The sequence below is a fragment of the Mobula birostris genome, chromosome 15, assembly GCF_030028105.1.
Source record: "Mobula birostris isolate sMobBir1 chromosome 15, sMobBir1.hap1, whole genome shotgun sequence".
Taxonomy (NCBI): domain Eukaryota; kingdom Metazoa; phylum Chordata; class Chondrichthyes; order Myliobatiformes; family Myliobatidae; genus Mobula; species Mobula birostris.
In genome coordinates this window covers 46,314,089-46,340,344 of record NC_092384.1, presented here as the reverse complement: position 1 = coordinate 46,340,344, position 26,256 = coordinate 46,314,089, and the positions used below count along the sequence as shown (strand labels likewise).

At 39.1% G+C, this 26,256-nt stretch overlaps 2 protein-coding genes across 2 annotated transcripts in view; one reads left to right on the top strand and one right to left on the bottom strand.

Moving 5' to 3' along the window:
- cep89 (centrosomal protein 89) overlaps nt 1-26,256 on the top strand; it is a 172,914-nt gene that overhangs the window by 143,228 nt on the left and 3,430 nt on the right. Inside the window, exon 18 of the mRNA XM_072279711.1 lies at nt 23,747-23,916. Coding sequence (XP_072135812.1) covers nt 23,747-23,916 — 170 coding nt within the window. The remainder of the gene's footprint in view (nt 1-23,746; nt 23,917-26,256) is intronic.
- Nucleotides 10,852-24,355, bottom strand: LOC140210598 (E3 ubiquitin-protein ligase RNF182). Its single transcript, XM_072279712.1, has 2 exons — nt 23,605-24,355; nt 10,852-13,503 (listed from the first exon to the last, which is right to left on the bottom strand). The coding sequence occupies exon 2, from the start codon at nt 13,501-13,503 to the stop codon at nt 12,799-12,801; it is 705 nt and encodes a 234-aa protein (XP_072135813.1). The 5' UTR covers nt 23,605-24,355; the 3' UTR covers nt 10,852-12,798.

Genomic DNA, 26,256 nt, shown 5'->3' with positions numbered 1-26,256 from the left:
CTGAAAACAATGAATCACATGAATATTCTAAACTGCATACAGTGTTTACTATTATTACCATTGAGTACAGTGGATTCCACTTAATTAGGTCATCGGTTAATATGGGTAGCTGCTTATTTGGGGCAACTCTTAACGAACCAAAATGAAGTGAAAAAGCTGTTAGATCCTTTCATTTATTTAGGACGTTATGCTGCTTAACTGGGGAAACAGACTGCTGATGAACAGATCTTAACTAGCATCAATCGCGTGCACTTGTGTGGTCTTTGGACACTACATCGAATTTAGGGCGAACAGTCTTTGAATAGTGTCAGTTGCATGTGTTTGTGTTCAAAAACCAATGATTTTTGTCATGAGACATGCAAGCAGAATTAGGCCATTTGGCCCATCGGGTTTGCTCTGCCATTTCATTATGGCTGATCTATTTCCCTCTCAATCCTGTTCTTCTGTCTTCTCCCTGTAACCTTTCATGCCCTCACTAATCATGAACCTATCAACCTCTGCCTTAAATACACCAATGACCTGGCCTACACAGGTGACCATGGCAACAAATTCCATAGATTCACCACTCTCTGGCTAAATAAATTCTTCTTCATCTCAGTTCTAAATGGACCTTCCTCTATTCTGAAGCTATGCCCTCTGTTCCTAGACTCCTCCACCATAGGAAATATCCTCTCCACATCCACGCTAACTAGACCTTTTAACATTCAGTAGGTTTCAATGAGATCCTTCCTCATTCTTCTAAATTCTAGCGTGTAAAGGCCCAATGCCATCAATCACTCCTCATACGATAAGCCTGGAATGACTCCTGGAATCATTCATATAAACCTTCCCTAACCCTTTCCAAAGTCAGCAAATCCTTTCTTAAATAAGGGGCCCAAAACTGCTCACAGTACTCCCAAGTGAGGCCTCACCAGTGCTTTATGAAGTCTCAGCATTACATCCTTGCTTTTATATTTTAGTCTTGAAACGAATGCTAACATTGCATTTGCCTTCTTCAACACTAACTCAACCTGCAAATTAACCTTTAGCAGATCCTGCACAAGGACTCCCAAGACCCTTTGGACCTCAGATTTTTTAATTTTCTCCCCATGTAGAAAATAGACTACCTCTTATTCCTTCTACCAAAGTGCATGACCAAACACTTCCAAGCACTGGATTCCATCTGCCACTTATTTGCCCATTCTCCTAATCTGTCTTAAGTCTTCTGCAGCCTCTCTGCTTCCTCAACACTACCTGCCCCTCCACTTATCTACGTATTGTTCGCAAACCTGGTCATAAAGCTATCAATTCTGTCATCTAAATCATTGATATACAACATAAGAAGAAGCTGTATCAACACCAACACCCCCCCCCCCCCCCACCAACGGAACATCACTGGTCACCAGCAACCAATCAGAAAAGGCTTCCTTTATTCCCACTCTTTGCCTTCTGCCAATCAGCCAATTCTCTATCCATGTTAATATCTTTCCTGTAATACCATGGGCTCTTATCTTGCTAAGCAGTCTCGTGTGGACCTTGTCAAAGGACTTCTAGAAATTCAAGTACACAACACCCAGCTACGCTCTTTTCTCTACCTTTTTGTTATTTCTTCAAAGAATTCCACAGATTTGTCAGGCAAGATTTTGCCTTAAGGAGACCATGCTTTCTTTGGCCTATTCTACCATCTGCCTCCAAGTCCCCAAACCCTCATCCTTAACCATCGACTCCATCTTCCCAACCATTGTTATGCTATCTGGCCTGTAATTACCTCTGTTCTGCCTCCCTCCCTTCTTGAACAGTGGAGTGACATTTGCAATTTTCCAGTCCTCTGGAACCATGGCAGAATCTAGTGATTCTTGAATGATCATTACTAAGTTCTCCAGAATCTCTTCGGCTACCACTTTCAGAACCCTGGGGTGTAGTCCATCTGGTCCAGGTGACTTAATTATCTTCAGATCTTTCAGCTTCCAAAACACCTTCTCCCTAGTAATAGCAACTGCACTCACTTCTGCCCCCTGACACTCTCAAACCTCCAGCATACTGCTAGTGTCTTCCACAGTGAAGACTGATTCAGTTCATCCACCATTTCCTTGTCCCCCATTACTGCCTCTCCAATGTTATTTTCCAGTGGTCCAATATCTACTCCCATCTCTCGATTACTTTTTATATAGTTGAAAAAAAAGCTTGGTATCCTCTTTGATGTTATTAGCTAGCTTACCTTCATAATTCATCATTTTCCCCCTTATGGCTTTTTTTCAGTTGCCTTCTGTTAGTTTTTAAAAGCCTTCCGATCCTCTATCTTCCCACTAATTTTTGCTCTATTATATCCCCTCTACTTAGCTTTTGTGTTGGCTTTGATTTCCCTTATCAGCCACGGTTATGTCATCCTGCTTTCAGAATATTACTTCTTCTTTGGGATTCATCTATCTTGTGCCTTCTGAGTTTCTCCCAGAAACTCAAGCCATTGCTGTTCTACTGTCATCCCCTGCTTGTGTCTCCTTCCAATCAACTTTAGCTAGCTCCTCTCTCATGCTTCTGATAGTTGGTGAGAAATAAGCAGCAAGACAATTCCAAACTGTTTTGCTTACTGAGGTTTCAAGTGTTCAGGCTTGAAGATGCCAGATGCGGCTGGGAGTGAAAACGAAACAATTTCACTACAGCTTTCCCCCGCCATCCGAAGGTAGAACTTTCCCATGAAACGGTTCGTAAGCCGGAATGTCGTAAAGTGAAGAAGCAATTACCATTTATTTATATGGGAAAATTTTGTGAGCGTTCGCAGACCCAAAATTAACCTACCAAATCATGCCAAATAACACATAAAACCTAAAATAACTGTAACATGTAGTAAAAGCAGGAATGATATGATAAATACACCAGTTTATATAAAGTAGAAATACTTTTCCACAATCATAGCCTGAACTGTTCTCCGTTTCGAAAATCTCACGCAAGCGCCGTCGGCAAAAACACGGTGCAAGCGCTCTCCAGTAAGCTTTAAGCTATGAAGCTGCCAAATCATACCAAATAACACGTAAAAATACACAGCTGATGTAAAGTAGAAATAATGTATGTACTGTGTAGTATCAGTTACCTGAATTGGGAAAACACGGAGCACACTGATGGTGGTGTGTTAGGCTGAGTTGTCGGAGTTTGGGTGGTGCAGTGGCCCCCCACCCTCCAGGCAGCGACCCGATACCGACCCGCGAAGCATGCAGCGGTAACCAGGAGGCACACAGCACATCTTTAAGAAAAAAGTCAAAGTAAACATGCTAATTAATCAGGTGCCGCCCGGTATGTAACTGTCAGCCCAGATCAGTGCCGATTGCATAGCCTCTGATCTGTGCCGACAATTACGTGCCAGGCGACACCTGATTAATTAGCATGTTTATTTTGGCTTTTTTCTTAAAGATGTGCTGTGTGCCTCCCGGTTACTGCTGTATTCTCCATGAATTGGTATCTGGCCGCAGCCTGGGTGTTGGGGTGGTGGGACACTGGTGTGTCATCTCATCGTCTGTTTCCATTAGAGCAGGCAGGTCATCTTCTCCTATGACTGCCTGCCTCGATGTTGAAGGTCGAGGTTCGTCGTCTGCTGTGGCTGATGTGGAAGGCTTGCTTGACTGCTTAGCCTCGCGCATTTTTCTATCATACAGTTCTTTGTAAGCACTCAAACCATCCTGCAAATATCCCCTAAACTGACGTACCCTTTCAAAATTAAAGTCGTACTTTATTATTACTCACTCGGTTTCGATTGTTATCCTTTCCTCTTCCAATTGCATCAGCTCTTCATCTATTAGTTCTTGGTAATGGGATGCCAAAACCTCTTCAACATCATCTTCGTCAGCTTCCACAAGCCAAACTCACTTAGTCCTTCCTTTGTTCACCACGATCGAAACGCTTAATTATGTCTAGTTTTACGCTAAGTGTAACACCCTTACGAGCTCTTTCAGGCTTTTCCAATACCTTAGAACTCATCTTGCAAACGGCTGCTCACAGGCATGTATTTAAGCAATGCCGGCGAGAATCCTGCTCCGAATCGGGGGGAGAGCGACTGTTCGGAGCGTGCGCTGATTTTTTTGTAACAGTGAAAACTCCTGTTAGCGAAAACAGGGTGTACTAATGTAGGTCTTTTGTAACAGTGAGGTTTCATAAAGCGAACGTTCGAAAAGCAGAGGACACCTGTATGTCAACGAGTTAGGAACTACAGGTTTCCCCTGCCAACCGAATGAAACGGTTCGTAAGCTGAAATATCGTAAAGCGAAGAAGCAATTACCATTTATTTATATGGGAAAATTTTGTGAGCATTCGCAGACCCAAAAATAACCTACCAAACAAATCATGCCAAATAACACATAAAACCTAAAATAATAGTAACATATAGTAAAAGCAGGAATGATATGATAAATACACAGCCTATATAAAGTAGAAATACTTCTCTACAACGATTGCCTGTACAGGTCGCCGTAGCGAAAATCTCATGCAAGCGCTGTTGGCATAAACGCGCTCTCCAGTAACCTTTAAACTATGAAGCTGCCAAATCTACCAAATAACACGTAAAAATACACAGCCTATATAAAGTAGAAATAATGTATGTACCGTGTAGTATCACTTATGGGAATTCGGAAGACATCGAGCACACTGATGATGGTGTGTTAGACTGAGTTGTCGTAGGTTGGGGTGGTGCAGTGGCCCCCACCCTCCAGGCCACTGACTGATACATTGCCACGAAGCATGCGGGGGTAGCCGGGAGGCACACAGCACACCTTTAAGAAAAAAGCTGAAATAAACATGCTAGTTAATTAGGAGCTGCCTGGCACATAAATGTCGGCACAGATCAGAGGCCTGCTAGGCCGCACCTAATTAATTAGCATGTTTATTTCAGCTTTTATCTTAAAGATGTGCTGTGTGCTTCCCGGCTACCGCTGCATTCTTCGCGATTCAGTACAGTGTCTGTCCGGGGCCTGGGAGTTGAGGTGGTGGGACACGGGGGTGTTATCTCATCGTCGATCAGGGCAGGCAGCTCATCTTCTCCTATGACTGCCTGCCTTGATGTCGAAGGTCGAGGTTCGTCGTCTGTTGTGGCTGATGCGGAAGGCTTGCTTGACTGCTGAGCCTCGAGCATTTTTCTATCACACAGTTCTTTGTAAGGACTCAAAACATCCTCCAAATATCCCCTAAACCTACGTACCCTTTCAAAATGAAAGTCGTACTTTATCATTGAAGTGAAAATCTCACGCAGTTGCTTCATGTTCAGTTCCTGGATGACTTCACTTTTGCTACTGCATTCGGTTTCGATTGTTATCCTTTCCTCTTCCAATTGCATCAGCTCTTCATCTATCGGTCCTTGGTCATGGGATGCCAAAACCTCTTCAATATCATCTTCGTCAGCTTCCACAAGCCAAACTCACTTTGTCCTTGCTTCGTTCACCACGATCAAAATGCTTAATTATGTCTAGTTTTATGCTAAGTGTAACACCCTTATGAGCTCTTTCAGGCTTTTCTGACATCTTAGAACTCATCTTGCAAACGGCTGCTCACAGGCTCGTGTTTGAGCAATGCCGTTCTGAATCCGAGGGAGAGCGGCTGCTCGGGGTGCGCACTGCCTTTCTTCGTAACAGTGAAAACACCTTCTGAAAGCAAAAACAGGGTACTAATGTAGGTCTTTCGTAACAGTGAGGTTTCGTAAAGCGAACGTTCGAAAAGCGGGGGACACCTGTACTAAGAATTTTAAGGTATCGACAATCATCTTGATTGTTACAATGAAACTGAATATTTGGATGATGCAAGTGTTGATAGCATTGTATGAAGGCATTTCATTATCTGCATTAGGTGTCTATGCTGATTTTGTTCATTGCATACACTGGATGAACTCCTTTGTTGATAACCATTAGGAACTAATACACAGTTTTATAGTGCTGTAGTAATATTGGTAGTGTTTGAATTTGTTCTGTATATTATTTAAATACATGATTTGTTACTCAGTTTGTCATTTTTATACCTTTTTAACTATTTCCATGAAATTTTGGCTAATTGGGTCAGCCACTTAATTCAGCCAAACTGTACTGGTCTCCATGTGCCCCAGTTATCCTGTATTTATGTATTCAGTGTTCACTTCCAAACAACAGAAGAAGAAATATAAGCAGAGTGAAGCCAGTGTCAACTTGCCCAACCTGTACCTTACATCCCTGAGGATTTCAAAATGTCATGTGTTAGAACATAGAACAGTACAGCATGTTCTCACGGCCATCGAGTTTGCACATGCCTTCTGTACACATGCCATAGGTTTGCCTCTCTTGGCTAGAGATGATTATGGTACTTCAAGTTGTAAATGATAAGAGCTATGTGGTCTCTAAAATTATCTTTTTCTCAAGAATCAGTTAACCCGTGAAACAGTCTGTAGGAGTGTCAATTTTTCTAAAATTTGTTAAGCAAAAACTGATTCTCTGGGTGATGGTTACCCCAGTTGTGCTTGAGCAAGTGGCTTTGAGTTATCACCTTCTGTTGTAATCCTGTTGCTCAGTACTGATAGAGTTCTAGGATTTGCATCAGTGATGAAGGAATTTCCAAATCAGGAATTTGTGCAACTCAATGGGAAACATACATTTGCATGCAACAGTTGCTCATTTCCCTGATGCTTTTGAAGTGCTGTCCCATCCATGAATTACCAGCTCATTGTATGCTGGTGATGAAGGGAATGGAATTTTGGCTGATGATGGGATAAAATCAATTGGCTGTTTTATTCGAGATGGAGTTGAGTTTCTTGATTGATTAGAGTTTCTCTTTACCCATCATATCTATGCTAATCTTTTTGTCCATTTATACTAATTTGCCTGCTCTAAATCTGTATCCCCTGTACTTTCCTGTTCAAGTTCTTGACTAAATGGCTCTTAAATGTAATGATGGTGTGCTTTGGTGATGAATTCCACGTTTCAGCCATGCTCTCTGCAAAAACAAAAGAAAACTTTCTCCTCAAATCCCCTTTAAAAATCTTTGTCTTATCTTAAATCCATGCCATTATGTTTTTGATACTCTTGCCATGGAAAAATGTTTTTGAATATCTACCTTACCTATGCCTCTTACAATTTTACTTACCTCTATGTTGACCCTCTATCCTCCTTTAGTCCAGGGAAAACAAGCCTAGTATAACAAGCCTGCTCCTGTAACTAAAGTCCTGTAATCTAGGCACCACCTTGGTGAATCTCATCTGCACTCTCTCCAGGGAACCTCATCCTTCCTATAGTGGCCCAACCAGATCTGCCCACACAACTCCATGTGCCAGTGTTTTGTAAAGTTTGCAACTTTTATATTCTGTGCCCCAATCTACAAAGGCAAGCATGCTATATTCCTACTTCACCATCCTATCTATTTGTGTGGCAAATTTTACAGAACTATGGACTTAAACTCCAAGATGTCTCTATTTTTCAACCCTCCTTAGCACCCTACCATTTACTGTGTACGTTTTATCCCTATTTGATTACCCAGAATTTATCACATCACTTGTTGAGACTAACTTCCATTTGCCAGAACTTTGCCTAACTTTTCATCTGGTCTGTATCTTGTGTAATCTCGCAGAACCTTCCTCACTGTCTACACCACCACCAATTTTTATGTCATCTGCATTCTTAATCAGCCCACCTATAATCATCTATTTAACAAACAAGGGTCCGGGGAGTGATCCCTGAGGTACATTACAGGTCAGAGGTTTCCAATTAACAACCAAAAAGCAACCTTTCATTACCAGCTTCTTCCACTTTTCACCAAGCTAATTTTGAACCTAAGTATACAGCTCACTTTGGATCTTGTGTGCCTTAACCTTCTGGACCTGTTTACCATGTGGAACTTTGAAAAATGCCTTTCTAGACTTCATATAAACATTGTCTACTGTCCTACCTTCAATCTACTTAGAAATTTCCTCAAAAATTTAATCAAGTTATTGAGAAATACAGCACAGAAATGGGCCCTTCAGCCCATCTCATCCATGCCAACAAAGATGCCTGTCCGAATTAATATCATTTGCCTTTGTTTGGTCCATACCTCTCTAACCTTGTCCAAATGATTTTTAAACGTTATAATTGTTCCTGCCATTACTTGCCTCTCCCCCAACAAAAACACATTCCCTTTTAAATTTTCCCCCTCTCGCCTTAAACCTATGTCCTTCAGCTTTAGACCATACTATCCTAGGATTGGATAGAGGAGATTAAAATTGACAGTATGCTCTATATGTTTCTCCTCATTAGAATTAGAATTTATTCAAATCTTACATCCATCCCACAACATGAGGGAGTAAAAATCTTTGTGTTATGACTCTGTTGCAATGTACAGACATGTGAATTAAAGATCTAATGGCTTGTAGAAAGAAGCTGTCCCGTAGCCTGTTGGACCTGGCTTTAATGCTGCAGTACCATTTGCCAGATGGAAGCAGCTGAAGCAGTTTATGGTCAGGGTAACTGGTGTCTCCGATGAGGCTTTCTTTACACACCTGCTGCTATAAATGTCCTCAACGGAGGGAAGTTCACAGCCACAGATGCTCTGGGCTGTCCGTACCACTCTCTGCAATGCCCAGCGATCAAGGTTGGTGCACTTCCAGTACCAGGCGGTGATACAGCCAGTCAGTGTGCTCTCAATGGTGCCCCTGTAGAAAGTCTTGAGGATTTGGGGGCCTATGCCGAACTTCTTCAGTCACCTGAGATGGAAGAGACGCTGTTGTGCTTTTTTTGCCAGAAAGCCGATGTGTACAGTTCAGGTGAGATCATCGGTGATGTGTATACCGAGGAACTTGAAACTACTCACTCACTCAACTGCAGACCCATTGGTGTTGATCAGGGTGAGTCTGTCTCCGTAATCCACAATTAGCTCTTTTGTTTTATGGACATTGAGGGAGAGGTTGTTATCGTGACACCACTGTATCAGGATGTCAACCTCTGCTCTGTAGGCTGTCTCATCACTGCTAGAAGTAAGGCTGATCAAAGTCATGGCATCTGCGAATTTAATCAGCAGATTGGAGCTGTGTATGGCAGTACAGTCGTGGGTGTAAAGGGAGTAGAGAATATATAATTATATGTCTTTTCTGTAACTTTCGCTTAATCACTCGATCCTATAGACTGGCAACTAGAACTGCATAAAATACTCTATTTGCAGCCTAACCAATGACTTGTATAACTGGTGTGACCGTGTCCCCACCCCCCCACCACTCCACCCATCCAATTCTTGTATACAGTTCTTTGGCTGATGAGGACAAGCATACCATGTATCATCTTCACCACACCAAATTAGTAAAGTAGGGTTTTCCAAGCACAAAGCCATGTTGACCATCCCTGATCAGAGGCTGTCTTTCCAGATGTATGCAATCCTATCCCTTTAAAGTGTTTTCTAATAATTTTCCTACCACTGACATAACGCTTACTTTGCCTTTCATCACCTGGCTTATCCCATCCTCCACTCTTGCAATTTGTCAACTGTGGCTCACAAAAATGCAACAATTTCCTTAAGAGCCCTCTGCTTTTTCCTCCTTTGCTTCCAATATCTTCTTGGGATAAATCTCATCCAGTCTTGGGAATTTATTGATACTTACACGTTCCAAGATATCTAACATCTCTCCTTTCTTTACACTAATATTTCAAGACTATTATTATATACCTCATTGAGTTCATCATCTTCCATGTCTTTCTCCTTACTCCCGTCTCCTGGTTCCATGCACAGTTTACCCATTTGTTCTTTAAACCTACTGTGGCTATGTTTTTGCTTCTGTTATTATAGGATATTTTGGGATTCTCCTTAATCTTACTTGCCAGGAATAAGAATGGGGTGCCATGGTAGTGTGATGCTATTGCAGCTCAGAACATCAGAGTTCAGAGTTCAATTCTGACATCGTCTGTATGTCCTTCCTGTGAGCGTGTGACTTTCCTACAGTTGCTCCGGATTCCTCTCATGTTCCAAAAGTGTACCAGTTAGGAAGGTAATTGGCCATTGTAAATTGTCCTGTAATTTGGTTAAGGTTAAATAGATGGGTTGCTGGATGGCACAGCTCATTGAGCTGGTAGGGCCTGTTCTGCGCTGTATTACTACATATATAAATTAATAAAATTATCTCTGGCTTCCTTGGCTCTTCTAATTCCTTTCTAAGTCATTTTTTTCTTGATTTAAATCTTCAGTATCCTTTGTCTTCTGAGGTTCCCTAATCATCCCATCTCTGTCTTTCATACTCATCGGAACATGGTGATCCAAAATACTTACTTTTTTGAAAAAGTAGCTGCCAACTTGCTCCTCCTTCCCACTCCGCTCTTAAATTTAGGACCCTAACTAGAGGAGCAACCTTAACTCATTCCGTATTGTTTTCCTCACTGATGATCCCACCACCTGCTCAGTGTCATTTCATCATTTAAGTTCAGCTGGCAAAGCTAGGAAGAGAACTTGAATCTAGGCAACACTGCATTGCAATGCATAATAATAAAAAAAACAATTGCAATAAGAAATATATATTAAAAAAAAGGTTAAGATTAACTTGCTATCAGTATCTTTGTGGACTCGAGGACTATGGTTAACTCATGTTATGGACTCTATAAAGACTATAAAGGAAAAATCAAATACTCAATTACTGAAAAATAAATCTGATCTGGAATTGTAGGATAACATAAAGTTTAATCATTTGATTAAGAAAGATACAAACGTTGCATGCATGTGCTGAAGTTACTTATTCTTGCAGGTTGTATATGTGTACACAAGTTCTAATGATATAAATAGACTTAAGTGTTGGTAACTATAGTATATCACCCCCCCATCCCCCACCCAACTACTGAAAATACTTCACTCATAAATCAATCTATCTTCATCATTCATGAAGGAAAATATAATGTTCCAGATTTGATTATTTGTCTCACTGCCAAAAATTAAATGCAATGTGATAAATGGTTCTTTACCTAAGCTAAGTATTAAAAATATTTGTCTACCCTTTGGAATAATGAAGAATAATGAAGAAACAAGCAAAGTATTTGTATAATGTAAAGCATCAAAGAAATTACTTGACAAACACGAGAAAATCTGCAGATGCTGGAAATCCAAGCAATGCACATAAAATGCTGGAGGAACTCAGCAGACCAGGCAGTATCAATGGAAAAAAGTACAGTTGATGTTTCAGGCCAAGACCCTTCTGCAGGACTGGAGAAATAAAGATGAGTAGATCTAAAAGGTGGGGGAGGGGAGAGAGAAACACAAGGTGATAGGTGAAACCGGGAGGGGGAGGGATGAAGTAAATAGCTGGGAAGTTGACTGGTGAAAGGAATACAGAGCTGGAGAAGGGGGAGTCTGATAGGTGAGGATAGAAGGCATGGAAGAAGGAAAAGGGGGGAGGAGCACCAGAGGGAGACAATGGGCAGGCCGGGAGATAGGTGAGAGAGGGAAAAGGGGATGGGGAATGGATGGGGGGCATTAATGGAAGTAAAATGACTGCAGATATTGGAAACCTGAGATAAAACACAGAAAATGCTGGAAATACTCAACAGGGCAGGCAGAATCTATGGAAGGAGAAACACTTAAAAGTTTCAGTGGTGGGACCATTTGTCAGAAATTTTGGTACAGGATCTCTGAACTGAAACATTAACTTTTTCTCTTTTCTTGGATGCTGTCTGACCAGTTGCATGTTTCCAGTGTTTCTGCTGTTTTTATTGCAATTTGATTAATCCTACTTAAATAATAGGAGGGAGCATTCACATAGTAGCTGAAAATGCCTTTTTGGTGTTGTTTATATGGTCATTCAGAAGGCATTTGCTAAAGTTCTAGGCAAGTAATATTAGTGAAAATGAAAATAAAGTTAACCTTGTGATACTGGTCAATAACCTTTTTGGAAAATTGTAAACCTTGGGAGATCAAGAATAAGAAAACTATTTTTTGATTGCAAGGTGTGCAAGATGTTTTGAATGCAAGTGGTGGTGTTCCCCAAGGAATTGTACTAGAACTAGATTTGTTCATCATGTATGTTAATGTATGAGGGGATGAAAGAATAGTATTTGCAAAATTTAAAGTTTACTTGTGACAGAGTTTGAAGGCACATGAATTTACAACTGGCCACAACACACAAATTGAATAGGCAAAAGTTTGGCAGATGCAATGAATCGTGGGATGTGTGATATCATCCAATTTGTTCATTTGGACCTGAGAATGTCACATTAGGTTGTTTTTAATAGTGAGAACTGTGCAGAAACAAAGGGGCTGAGCTGACCATGTGTATAAATAAATTGCAAAGTAAGAGCTTTTTAAGGGGCTAAGTTATGTTTTTTTTACCTCAAGAGGTTGAATTGCAAAATGAGGAACTGATGCTTCTGCAGAATCCATTTAGGGCATTGCATTCAGGTTTTGGTACCCGTTCACCAGCTTGATTGGAAATGAAAGGTTCATTTATAAGGACAAGTTATATAATTTAAGATTTTTGTTAACTGTGATTGAAAGATTGAGGAGTAAATTAATCGAAGTGCTGAAAGTAGTAATGGGCAAAAAGGAATATCTTCTATTTGAGAATTCTCATTAAGGACCGTATGGGAGTCTGTTGTGTCTTAAGTTAGTTACCATGCTTTTTACATTACAACAGTGATTACACGTTAAATGTATTAGTTAATTGTAAAGCACTTTAGGATTCCTGAGATTGTGAAAAGTGCTATATTAAAGTGTTTTTTAGAATTGGAGCCAGGGCACTTGGGAGTGAAAACCCACAACCTGAGAGGCATTTGGAATTATTTTCCCACTCCCTATGGATGCATGGTCCCAAGACAAGCCAACATTTCAAACACATTTAATAAGGCTACTGAATAAATCGATATTTTGTTTTAGTGGCTATTAGTTTCTTGATGAGCAATCACATATACCTTGACAGAGGCACTGACAAAAACCATAAACCAAACAAACCGTCAAACTGGAAGGAACAAGACTGACACAAACAATACCGAGGGTCACTTTTTGGATTACCAAAAGATAAATTCCAAGTGGCAGTGAACTGAAATAGAATAAACCTAGCAGCCACACTAGTATCCTTGGCACACGGTTGCAAATTTTGGAGAACACATCTTGATCAATTCTGCTTTGAGATGTAATGGATGTGGTGTCAAGACTGTGAACTCTGTGGTTATAAGTCGTGATATGCCCTCTTGGAGAATTCCTTTGGACCTCCCTTAAGTTAATCACTAAGCAGTTAGAAGAATTGAGGGTTGAATTGGATGAAGTCAAGCTCTTTGGTGTTAAAACTATCTCTCTGCAATCTGAATTCTGTGCTTTGTCTCTTGCAGTAAGTTTGCACATAATATTTGTGTCATTAGGAAGATTTTCAATATCAGCATCGTGGATCTCTGTCTCTTGGCGACAAAAAGGGCAGGTAATGCAGTGGGAACTATCATTGGCATCTTGGATTTTGTGTAGACATCTTGCACATATTCTGTGTAAACAGTCGAGTATCTTCGGCTTTCGGTTATGGCCATTGTACTTTTGGTAACAGATTTTACATTCCAGTTCAGTGCTTTCATCATCTTCAGTGTAAGTGCAGCTCATCTTTAATTCAGACACAAAGGAAAGAAGAATAACACAAACCTGTAATTACATCTGTAGGCAAATACATTATTTTATATTCATTGTTAGTCAACTTAAATATTAAGAAATCCTGCACCTATTCTAAGATGGAACTGATGAGCTTGAGCTTTAACTGACCAAAGAAATAAATTTTCAATTTCTGTAGAAAAATCCCCATTAAAGTGGTATGTTAATGCTGGGGCACAATTTAAATGGATGCTTGTACATGGTTTATAGATATTCATAGAAATGGCTGGAAGAACTTTTTGGGTCTCAGGATGATGGAAAGAAAGGAAGCTAAAAGACAGTTATTGCATCTCCTGTGATAGTGTGGGAAAGTGTTGTGAGGAGAAGAGTGGTTTTCGGGGGTGGAGGTGTGGGTTAGAGAGATGTGGAGGGACTGGTCTCTTTAGAATGCTGAGGAGAGGGGAAGATGTATCTGGTGATAGAGTTCCATTGTGACATTATGGAAGTTGAACTGTTTATCCTGGAGGCTGTGGGGTACTCTTGCTTTGTTCTAGCTGGGGCAAGAGGGCACAAAACTATGGAGAAAAAGAAGAGGTGTGGTTGAGAACCCAGTGAGAGGTAACGTGTGGTTAAAGAAGTAGAGAAGCATCTTTAACACACTGAGTATCAAAGCAGATAGGCTGAAGATCAACAAACTAAAAGCACATCTATTTTCCATAATTTCTATCATTTTCAGCAGGATTTCATCACCAGAGATTTCTTTAATTCCTTCTTTTATTTTTGGCAATCTGAACTGCCAATTTTTAAAGTAATGGTTGCCTTGACAACTTTGATCTCCGTTCCATTTTCCTTGTTCTCTTCATACCAGCCCTCCTTCCTCTGCTACCTACAGTATATGAATGCTTGTAAATTGTTTGAAGATATTCGTAGGTATGCCTAGAAGAACAGTTTGGGTGCTAGTGTGATGGAGGTGCTCTGTCCAGAGATTACTAGAAGTGCTCAACAGATCAAACAGCATCAGTGAGGAGAGAAACAGAGTTAATATTTTTAGTGAAGGTCCCTTCATCGGAACTGGCAAAGTCAAATGAGTTAAGTTGTGAAGATGGTAAGGTGTAGAGAAAAGATAAAAATGAAAGCAGACCAAAGCTGTCAAGGTAACAATTGCTTGAAAACTGAAAGCTGGAACAATATGATTTAAATAAGAACAATTTGACACATAAATTGGAACAAGAAGGTATAACTATATCTGGTGTTGAGATGGGGTTGTGGAGTGCGAGGAGCTTACCTGATTAGTCAGAAGATGAATTATTATTCCTCAAATTTAGTTTGGACTTTGTTGGAGCAATGTAGGAAGTCAAAATGAGAGTGAGACTGAAAATTAAAGTGACAGATGGCAAGTTCCGGGTCATTCTTGTGGAGTTAGTGCAAGAGTTTTGCAAAGCAGCTCACTCTGTATGTTTTTTCTACTGTTGAAAAAGCAAATCATGAGCATTGGATGCATGACACATGAGTTGGAAAAAGTACAAGTGAATTGCTGCTCATTTGGAAGGTCTGTTTTGTTGCCTTGATAGTGGGAAGGGAAGAAGTAAAAAGATAAGTGGCATGGGAAAGTACACTGATAAGAAGAGTGACTAGGAACAGCGGCTTAGTTTGCCTCCCGATTCACCAACCCAGAGGACACAAATCAAGAATATGCTGGAATATATTCTGCTTGGATAAATGTATGCATTTCTAAGAATGCTCAAACCAAATTGTGATTAGTAGCTGATCTGTGAGATTATTCAACCCCTATCTTTTTGCAGTTGCAAGTGACAATGTGCATGAGTAGATGCTTCCAATGATCAAATGTTAGACTTGAGATTATGGCAAGTAGCACCGTCAACTTAAATTTAAGTGAGATATATAAGCAAAATTTGTAGTCCATGGTCAACTCATATACAGATACACTACTGCCATTTTGATCTTTTGTACATTTCCACTTTGAGAACATCTACTGATTAACAGTTAAAATATATAAATAATTTAATGTAAAAGTGTACGTAATGCGTAAAGTAAATTAATAAGCAAAGAGACTGTTTTGTGATACCCAGCACAAAAATTCAAAGTCAGGGATTTCAAAGTTCAAATGGACTTTCATTCCCAACCTGAAAAATGTTATTCTCATTTGCTTCCATTGCATACTTGGACTAGTTTTAGGAAAGTGAGCCTTGTATACTAACGTACAGCCATGACCATAAAAATCCATGGACATTTAAAATAAATACTTAGGGCTCAAGAAGGGAAAATGCCATTTTCTGAACGTTTAAAGAAGGAATTGGGTTGATAATCTCTCATGTTCAGACATCATACTGGATTTAGAAAAGAAAGGTCATTGTTTCACCATATGAATTTTGTTTTTGTGTTAGCAAAATAAAAGCTGTAGATTTCAGAGCAGAAAATGAGTTGCTGAAGGGACTTAGCAGATCAGTAGCATCTAAAGAAGAAAATAGTCAATGTTTCGAGTTGAGACCATCTGAACTGAGAGTAAAGAGTAGATGGCTAGGAATAAAAGATAATGAAAGAGCTGGAGCAATAACAGGCAGATGGAGTAAAGTAAGGGGGGGAAGGGTGGGGATGGCAATAAGAGGCTGCGAGGCAACAAAGGCCTGCAAATTATGAAACCTGACAAGAAAGGAAGGTGAAGAAGAATCAAGTAAGAGAGATGTGGTGAGTAGACAGACCCGTATGTGGGTTATGGGTAGGTGAAGTAGTTGGGGGAAATAAAACTGGGAAATGGGTTGCTGCAATGGGAGAGGGTGTTGGAAAAGTAAGTGTATGTGTGTGTGTGGGGGGGGTGTAAATCAGAAGGAGAGGAAAAGGGACAGAGGTGAAGCAGGTTACCTGAAATTTGATAATTTAGTGTTCATGCTGTTGGGTTGTATTCTTCTAGTTTTACTTTGTTAGTGAAAGAGGTCAAGGTTGATGTGGGAATGAGGGAAGGAATTAAAATGGCTTACCGGAAGGTCCAGATGACTGTGGCAGACAGAGCACAGGTGCTCAGCAAAAAGTTTCTTAGTCTGCACTTGGTCCTATCGATATAGAGGATGCTACATAATGTGCACTAACGAACAGATTGGAGGAGATGTATGTAAATCTTAGCTTCACCTAGAGTTTAGGTCCCTGGATGGTGGGGAGGGAGGAGATGTAGGGATTCATGTTACATCTTTTACTGTTGCTGGGAAAACTGATTGGATATTTGAGGAATGATTGGATTTGCAAGTCACAGAAAGTGTAGTCCCTGAATTTTGTGAATCAGTTTGTTGTTTTTCATTTAATTATTTATAATGCTTGCATTATGATGCAAAAATTATGACATATCAATTTCTGCAATCCTGCCTGGAAGAAGCAATGTTAAGGGTAGAACAAAACATAAGCCAAAACAGTGTTTCATGTCAACTTTGATATGAAAATCATATACATAATCAAATACTTATCAATGAGCTTTTAATTGTAAATATTATTTATAAATATTCTTTACCTTGCAGTGGTAACTTGGGTCTTTCAACCAAATCTATATGTTTTGAGTATTTGTAGTTTGCAGATTTTCCCAGAATGTAAACTATGTATCAACATGACTTGAAAGGATCAAGAGGGATCTCTCTTCTGATTTCTTCAGATTTTCATGATTTTATTTTTAATTCGGCAGAAGAAATTAAAGATTGAATACTCAATAGCTTAGTTTCATCCAGCCTAGTCTTATTAGCAAATTTTTCTATGCTGTCAAGACTACTCAAATGGACAACACCCACGTAACCAGCAGTTCCATTTTCACTCGGGGCAGGTGGAACTATCTATTCTGCCTATGCCTCTCATAGTTTTAAAAACTTCATTCAGGTCTCTCCTCAGCCTCAGGTGGTCCAGAGAAAATGCTCCAAGTTTGTCCAGCTTCTCCTTTAAAGCTGATTAATAAAGTTCATCTTGTATCTTTAGTGAAGTAGCTAGAAGGGAAATATTTTCTGAAAACCCATGGTAAACAGGGTTCTTCAGCTCCTCCTACCCCAACCCCTTGCATTTAGCAATACTCCTTATTTCTTGCTATCTTACTGCAGCCATCCTCCCTCTTCAAATGTAGCATACCTCCTCTGCCAAGAAGCAAATAACCTTCTCAGCAGTCAAACTGTAATTTCCATCTGTAAGGGACAGACCAGAAACTACCTTGAAGTTAACTAGCTTCTGAAATTACCTGTCTTAGAGGCTGCAGGATAACTTGAATGAGAGACATTTGCTATGGCTCTACCAGATCAACTTTCAAGAAGTACTGCATCCTAACTTGTATAGGCTCTTCAGCCTCTTGCTCCAGATTCCAACATCTGCTCTCTTGTCTCTCTTTTCAGTATTCACCTGCAGCAGTACTTTGCCAGATGAGAAGCACCACATCTGTCGCTTAGACCATGAGAGATAGGAACCGAATTTGGCTGTCAGGTTTTCTCCACTATTTGGTTTATTTTTCCCCACTCAACTTCATTCTCCTGCCTTCTACCTGCAACCGTGACACCCTTACTATTCACAGACCTATCAACCTGTCTTTGAATATACTCAGTAACTTGGCCTTCACACCATTTGTGGCAATGAATTCCATAGATTGACCAACCTCTGGATAAAGAAGTGCCTCCTTATCTCTTCTAAAGGGACGGCCTTTTGTTTTAAAGTGTGCTATTATAGGCTCTCTCACTACTGGAAACATACTCTCCAATTCCACGATATCAAGGACTTTCAATATTTGGTAGCTTTCAATGTGATTACCCCCTCATCCTCCAGCAAGTACAGGTCCAGAGTCATCAAATGCTACTCATGTGTAGACCCTTTCAACCTCAGGATTATTCTCGTAAACCTCCTGTGGGCGCTCTCCATTGCTAGCATATCCTTCCTTAGATATGGAGCTCAAAACTGTTCACAGTCCTCCAGATGTAGTTTGACCAACACTTTATAAAGCTTCCTTGATTTCATAATCTAATCCTTGGTTTTATAATCTAATCCTTAATGTCATTGCTTAGATCTGAATTGCTATACAGGTGTGCGCCGCTTAACATCCATTCGGACAACGTCCAATCGTATATACGACCATAGTCCTGATTGGAGAATGTGACGTAGCGGACGTAACCGAACTCGTGTATCGCGCGTCTCTTGAGTGTAGTAGCGTTATCTCTGTTTAATTTTCTTTCGAAAATATTACCGTAAAGTGCATCATGGCTTCTAAACACAGATTATTTGACCTGAAACTCTTCCAGTGGAACACTATAAGGAAGTTGAGAACACTGATGTGGATGATCCTGATCATCTTTGATAAATTGTGTGTGATATAGGCTAAGAAAGTGTTTACATAAAAGTTTAAAAAGTGAAAAAAATTAAAAAGGTTAAAATGAAATTAAAAAATGATAGTGTATGTATTATAGTGTACAGTATACAGTTTTAGTGTAAGTTCTTGGCTATTTAGTCAATACAGGTACACTACAGTACTCCAGATAGGTTTGCTAAGTATATAATATGGTGTTCGCACAACATCCAAATCACATAACGTCCGATATCACAAAACGTATCGTGGATGTTAAGCAACGCATACCTGTACATAAGATATGGATGGAGGTAGCAAAAATGTGAGTCTACACCTGACGAAAAGGGTTGCACGTAACAAAGACTACAGCATGAAAGACTCTTTATTCCTACCAGGGATAGTATTTTAAAAAAAGCTAGATTTTTCAGGAAGGACATAAGGAAATAAGGTCTGAGGTTGGGAGTCAATTATCTGACATCAACAAGCAATTGGATTTCAATTTCTCTGGACATCTTCCTTCCACAGTTTCCAGCCTTATGGTTTCTCATCCCTGCACAGCTAACTTCTATTTTCCGCCCTGGATATATAAGTAAGGTGACCTGGCCATTCCACTGTTTCAACCTGCCCTTGCCCAATTGAAATTATTTATTCCCAATTTGACTCCATTCTTTCTTCGCCATCTAATTTCTCACCTCTTGCATCCATTACAATTCTGATGCACCCTAATAGTTCAATAGTTTCTAAGTCTCTGATTTCAATAAATTCATCTTTTTTATGAACATACAATCACTTTGTACCTCCATCCCACATTAGGAGGATCTGAGGCCCGTCACTTCTTTCCTCAGAAGAGGCCCAACCAGTCTTTTCTTACCACCGCACATGACCCTCCCACCCACCTCCCTGCCACCAGCACTCCGATTCGCCAAGCTGAACCTGATCTCAAATCTCACAACTTCTCCCTTAATTCCAGTCACCTTGTCTCGATGAGTTGTCTAACTAAAGGAAATAACAGCAGCCTGAGTTTTGTAAAAGAATATATGGAGCATTTTCTGTTCACTCTTATTCAGGCCCCTCCCACTTTTCTTCAGTGCGTAAGTGACTGCATTCTGAGCTTCACCGTTCAGAGACGAGGGAAAATGGGTTATGTATCCTGACGAAGGGTTTCAGCCTGAAACATTGACTGTTTCTTCATTTCCATAGATGCTGCCTGACCTGCTGAGTTTCTCCAACATTTTGTGTGTGTTGCTTTGGACTTCCAGCATCTGCAGAATTTCTTGTGTTTATGGTTGTTGTGGATCAAACATTCCAGCCCAGGGACTTTCCTTAGAAGTGCTTTAGGACTAAGCCTAAAGCCCAACCAGCTTCAGCTGTTTTATCAATAACCTTTCTTCCATTGTAAGGTCAGAACTGAGAATTATGTTTAGTTACATTGGCAATTTCTCATAAAATGATGCAGGCCATATCTTACAATATTATGAAGCTTCAGCATATTTGCAAGATGTACTCATTTCACCTGGGAAGTATCAAGGTTATCTGTCCCCAAAGAGCTATTGATTTGCTGCTCTGGAGACTGGGAGTTCAGAAATCAATTGCAGTCAACATGTAAATAGGAGAGGTGATTGATAAGTTTGTGGCCTAAGCTAGAAGGAGTCAATTTTAGAAAACCTAGCACATTTATTCTTCAACATAGTCCCCTCCTACATTTACACACTTAGTCCAGTGGTCGTGGAACATATGGATCTTGGACCTCCAGAAAGTGTCCACAGATGGGTGATTGATAAGTTTGTGGCCTAAGGTAGAAGGACATGAGTTATACAGCTCTCGTTACATGCACATTCAGGTCAACTCTTTGAGTGATTATGCAGAAAGTTTGAAGTTAATAACTCATCTCCTACTGATTCTCAAAGCACATGGCACTCGCAGTTTCTTAAATTGAGGCTAATTGGTTTACTTTTTCTGTTCTCAAATACTAATCCAATCTTTTTAAAGAGCAAAGCTTTCAAACTAATCATATATGGAAGGCATGATCCAAAAATCTGACATTTGGAAAAAAAAAGGCCACATTTATTTGTTATTAAAAGTAGATGGGTATGCTTCACTACAATTATGTTCTCAATGATTTTCTCTGACTTATTTCTTATGCTGATGAGTATTTGTAGTTGGTGCCAGCATATAAAACATGCAATTAATTCCACTGACCAGTAAAAAGAGTTTATGTTGTTTAGTACTAGATGTTTAAAAATTCTTAGTTTTGTTTCTTATTTGGAAGACACTTACGTTCTTCATACATGGAAAATTATTGGAATTAGTCTCTGTTGGCCAACTCAATTAAGCATTTGCCTAAATTTAGGAGGAATAATTATGTTTTGAATGTTTTAATGATCAGATCAAATAGAAGCAATCTTTTTTTGTTACATGAGATTTATATGTTACTGGAGCAGTGATTATCTTGTGCAGGCCCTTTGCATAGGTTTAATTTGGGGTTGCCACATATTACTTAACCATGAATAAAAATGCTGATGTATAGACAAAGTTCAGACCCTTCAGGATCTAAATTTCACCTGTTTTCAGTGCACCCAAAGTCCTAGTGGAATTACTAGCCTGATTCTAAAGTGGTATTTTCCTGTTTCTCGGATATATTGTGATCCCTGCATTAAAATGAATCCCAGGGTTGTATAAGGTTTAATATATGTCATAATCATCATCATCAGGTGCCGTGCTCAGTTTGAACTTTGACTACCATGGCCCACACACTCCTGTTTCGGGTCAAGTGGATCAATTCATTGGTATTCATTTCCAGTTCTCTGACTGCTGTCTCCATCATCATTTGTCTTTGTCTTCCTCTTGCTTTCTTCCCTTCAATCTTTCTTATAATTACCGTGCATTCTAACTCTTTCCTAATCACATGTCCAATGAAGTTACATTGCCTTTTCATGATCTCATACATTATTTCTCTTTTTGTGCTTGTTAATATATGTACTTCGATAATAAATTTACTTTGAACTTTAATTGCACATTAAATTTGGCTCTGAGATGAACATGAATGTCTTTGCTTCAATTAGCTTATTGCATATTTCACTTTTCCAACTTTAATTAGAGATTTATTGGGCAAAATAGACCCACTGGTTTATGAACAGTTGATAAGATTCTCAGCTGCAAAGCTGTAAGCACTTCATTAATGATGTCTTTTCTATTTACAAATCATATGAGTGGAAGAATTCATTCTGTCTCTGATTGCAAATAACTCCATCTTATCTCCCCCAATTAATTTCTTTCACTTTTGTCTCTCTATGCAATATATGAAGTTGGTCCTCGAGGCTGAAAAGCATAGGGTAGTGGCTGATTTATAAGCTGATTTTATAAAAAGCACAAACTGTTGTTTGCATTGTGTTTCATCAGGATGTTAATAGCTAGGAACTGCAAAGATCAATATTTTGGGAATGCTCATATGTGTGTTGCATGGTAATGATTTAGAATTGGAGATTTTATTATTGGAGATGGCAAATTGGCTTGCAACAGTTAAGCATGGACTATTTTCTTGCTGAAGGATCAGAATAGGCTGTTGGCTGAGAAATGGCATGAATCTTAGCACTGGCAACTGCTAAATGATGATGGGAAAAATAAATTTGTGGAATTGTTAATTTAGTACTGTTCCTCAAATCGATGCAACACAGGAAAAGGATACTGATGTGTTTAATGTATGTTTGAAACCGTCTGTGCATTCTGTTTTAGAAGTCAATAAAGTGAGGAGGATCAAAATTTTGACAGGATCAAAATTTGCAAATGTTGTCTGAGGCTACCTGAGACATTGTTCTATCTCTGTCTAATCTACTGTATGTATTGTAGATCTTCTTTTAACAGGATGTTTATCAAGTGCAGCAAAGTGTCAACTATCTGCCGCCAGAGTGTAAATAGCTCCTACTACAGTTGAATTTACTTATATTAGAAGAGAATATGATGAGTTAGTAATTGAAGATTCTAAAAGCAATCAACAAATATAATGAATCAACAAATTTAGCAATCAACAAATATAATGAATCAACAAAATTAAAAATCTGATTATTATGGTAACAAGCATGATACTAATAAGTATTGGGGTCAAGTGCAGAAAAAAGAGGGAAACTTCTGGAAAAAATTATTCTTGATATATTGCAGCCAGAGAGCATTTATAGTTGTTTATAGTTTGTGATGATGCTTGATGGCTGGAGCTCTCTAGATGCAAATTATGTAGGACTGGGCCCATATCTCTGAAAGTAGTCTTAATGAAAGATTTCAAATGGTTGCTGTGATCTGACACAGTTGTTGTAAGGATATGGTATGGGTAAGTAGTAAATTTTTTATAAAAATATTAAATAATATTCTGAAATTCATATTTTCTATGCAGTAGAAATACCAATTCTATAATAACCTAATTGCATCTTAATTATGAAATTCATATTTTCATTTTAAATCTAGGGTCCCAGTAATTCTTTCAATCTTCATCAGTGATTTTTAATTTGCCTAAAAGACAAGCATTTCAGTGCTTAATTAAAAAGAAAAGAGTAAATCAAGAATAATTAAAAATAAGATTCTTAGGAACCAATGTAGAAAAATCATTACTAGCATTATTTAGACCTGAAATGTTCCTGTATATATGTTCATTTTAAATAAAAGTATTTAAATCTGTAAATGTCAAAAGAAAATACACTTAAAGGAAAATTTTAGATTTAGTTCCACTGTGAAAACTTTGCTTGTTGGTCACATATTCCCAAGTGAATATCTCATATAAAATAAAACTTGTATGCAAATATTAAAAAAAAAAATACCTTATTATGCCTTGCTTGTTCAGACTAGAAGAATGTTTTTCCTCGGGTAATCCACAACCCAGCAGTTTATTGCGATACCGGTAAACATCTTTTGCACAGCAGAGTAACTACAATGACAGTGCCATTCAATTATTTCATAAAGGCATATAAAACAAAAGCTGCAGTGAAGCTAGGAGACATCAACAACCGTATGAAGGAACAGGAAGAGAATTTTGCCAGAAGATCTGCTCAGTACCAGCGGGAAATACGACATCTTCAGCAGCTAGTGAAGGACAAGCAGGAAAACCTTGATGGACTGCTTGAACAGAAAAGGTAAAGCTGTCATTGGTATAGCAAGCCAAATATAACGTATCGATAAATGGGAAAATATGTGCCTCCAGGTTCCTTCATTGTATTATTTCCATCTGTTGCTTTGTTGGTTTGTTTAGCTAATGCACATAAAATTTGTTGTAAATGTGCAGGAACAAATGGCAGAAGTCAAAACTCTATTATTCTGAATGTAATGTTCCTTTATCTTGATGTCAGAAACCACTGCTGATCCTATTTAAAGATTTATTGCTGCTGGTTTCTTTTTCCTTCCTGTTGTTGCCAAATAAATTGATCGTTGGAAATCTGATTGTCACGTAGGAGTAAAAAAACATCCAGCAAACAAGCTCCAGTTTTATACTTCTGGATAAAACGCTGAATTTTCCTTTCATTTCAGAATCTCTTGCTTCAGTTAAAGTATTGGTTTTGTTAAAGTTGTGAGGTCTGCATTGTTGATTGAAGCAGTATGCAATGAAGATATTCAGTTAAATCTGCCTTGCTTGGTAGGGTGTGGAGGGCAGAGTCAAATACCAAACGTCATTAATACAATTAATCTGGACAGTTGCTTGGATGCAGAAGGGAAATCTGAGACCAAAAGCTGAAATTGTCCTTGCGTAACAGAGGTTATGATTGTGAGAAGAATGCAATCTTATTTCAAGTGATACTTGTCAGCAGCGATCTGCATCCTATTGACAGCTGTGCAGTAAAATCCCATCATGTTCACAGGGTGGGAGAGAGGGGTTGACATAGTTCTATTCACCATTTTTATTTACAGCTGATTATAGATTTTCTGAGATAATAGATTAAAATATTTCCAGAGCTGAATCCAAGGTGCTAGGTTGCTGTAGTTACTGAACCATATAGTAGTTAAAGCAACAGCCACTGCCTTCAAAACAGTTTGCAAGGATTAAATGAATAGATAATATCACGCACAATAAATATTAGCTATATTATTTCTTACATTCAACACTCTGCTGAGAGAGATAGACTATTTTAATCTTCATTTAGGTCATATTAATCTGTATAAACATAGCAACATGGATTTTAGAAAATTGACATATAAATATTAAACAATAATGCTGTATTTAGAAATGCACAGGGTGGAGTATGCATATAGGTGCTTGGAACAGTACACTGCATTATATTTTTGCTCTGTATTTAAATAGTAAAATGTAGTTTGAATATAGAATTTTCAGCTGCTAAGTAGTGATGACAATAATTCCCTGAGTTTGAGAGACCAGATGAATAATAGAATTTTGCATACTGGGATGTTCTTTGGCTCATTGTATTTGCAACAGCTCCTTTAAAATAAAGCTATGAAGTTAGTAGCAGGATCATCTCCTGCTTTCTCTTTTTTTTTCTTTTCTAAATATCTATCTAATTCTGTATCAATAATCATTATTGAATCCGCTTCCTCTGTCTTTTCAAGCTATGCATCAAGGTCAACATGACTCATCATGCAAAGAATCTTTTCCGGTTCTTTTGGGAATTGCCCAAGTCACCTACAAGTGAAAACAGTTTCTCCTTATTTACTCTTTCAAAGTACATTAGGGAAATACACAACCTAACTTCAAAGTTCAAAGCAAATTTATTATCAAAGTCCATATATGTCACTATATACAACCCAGAGATTCATTTTCTTGCAGGCATACTCAATAAATCCAATAACTGTAATAGAAGACCATGCCAACAGGCAATATTGAGAATATGAGATGAAGGATCCTTGAAAGTGAGTCCATAGTTTGTGGGAACAGTTCAGTGATGGAGCAAGTGAAGTTGAGTGAAGTTATCCCCTCTGGTTTAAACTGTTCCTTAACTTGGTGGTGTGAGTCCTGAGGTTCCTGTACCAACTTCCTGATAGAAGCAGGGGGAAGAAAGCATGACCTGGATGGTGAGAGTCCCTGTTGATGAATGCTGCTTTCCTGCAATAGCGTTCCGTGTAGATGTGCTCAGTGGTGGAGAGGGACCCTTGATGGACTGGATGGGATCCACTACTTTTTGTAGGCTTTTCCGTTCAGGGATATTTGTGTCTCCATACCACGCAGTGATGCAGCACACATCTATAGAAGTTTGTCAAAGTTTTAGTTGTCATGCTGAATCTTTGCAAACGTCTAAGAAAGTAGAGACACTGCCCTGCTTTCTTCATAATTGTACTTGCATGCTAAACCCAGAATAAGTCCTCTGAAATGAGGAATTTAGAGTTGCTGACCTGCTCCACTTCTGATCTCCCAGTGAGTCCTAGCTCATGGACCTCTGGTTATCTCCTCCTGAAGTCAATAGTCAGCTCCTTGGTCTTGCTGACATTGAGTAAGAGGTGGTTGTTGAGGCACCACTCAGCCAGACTTT

Coding starts and splice junctions, on each gene's coding strand:
- LOC140210598 (XM_072279712.1), bottom strand. CDS start 13,503: ATGAGCTGCACTTACACTGAAGATGATGAAAGCACTGAACTGGAATGT.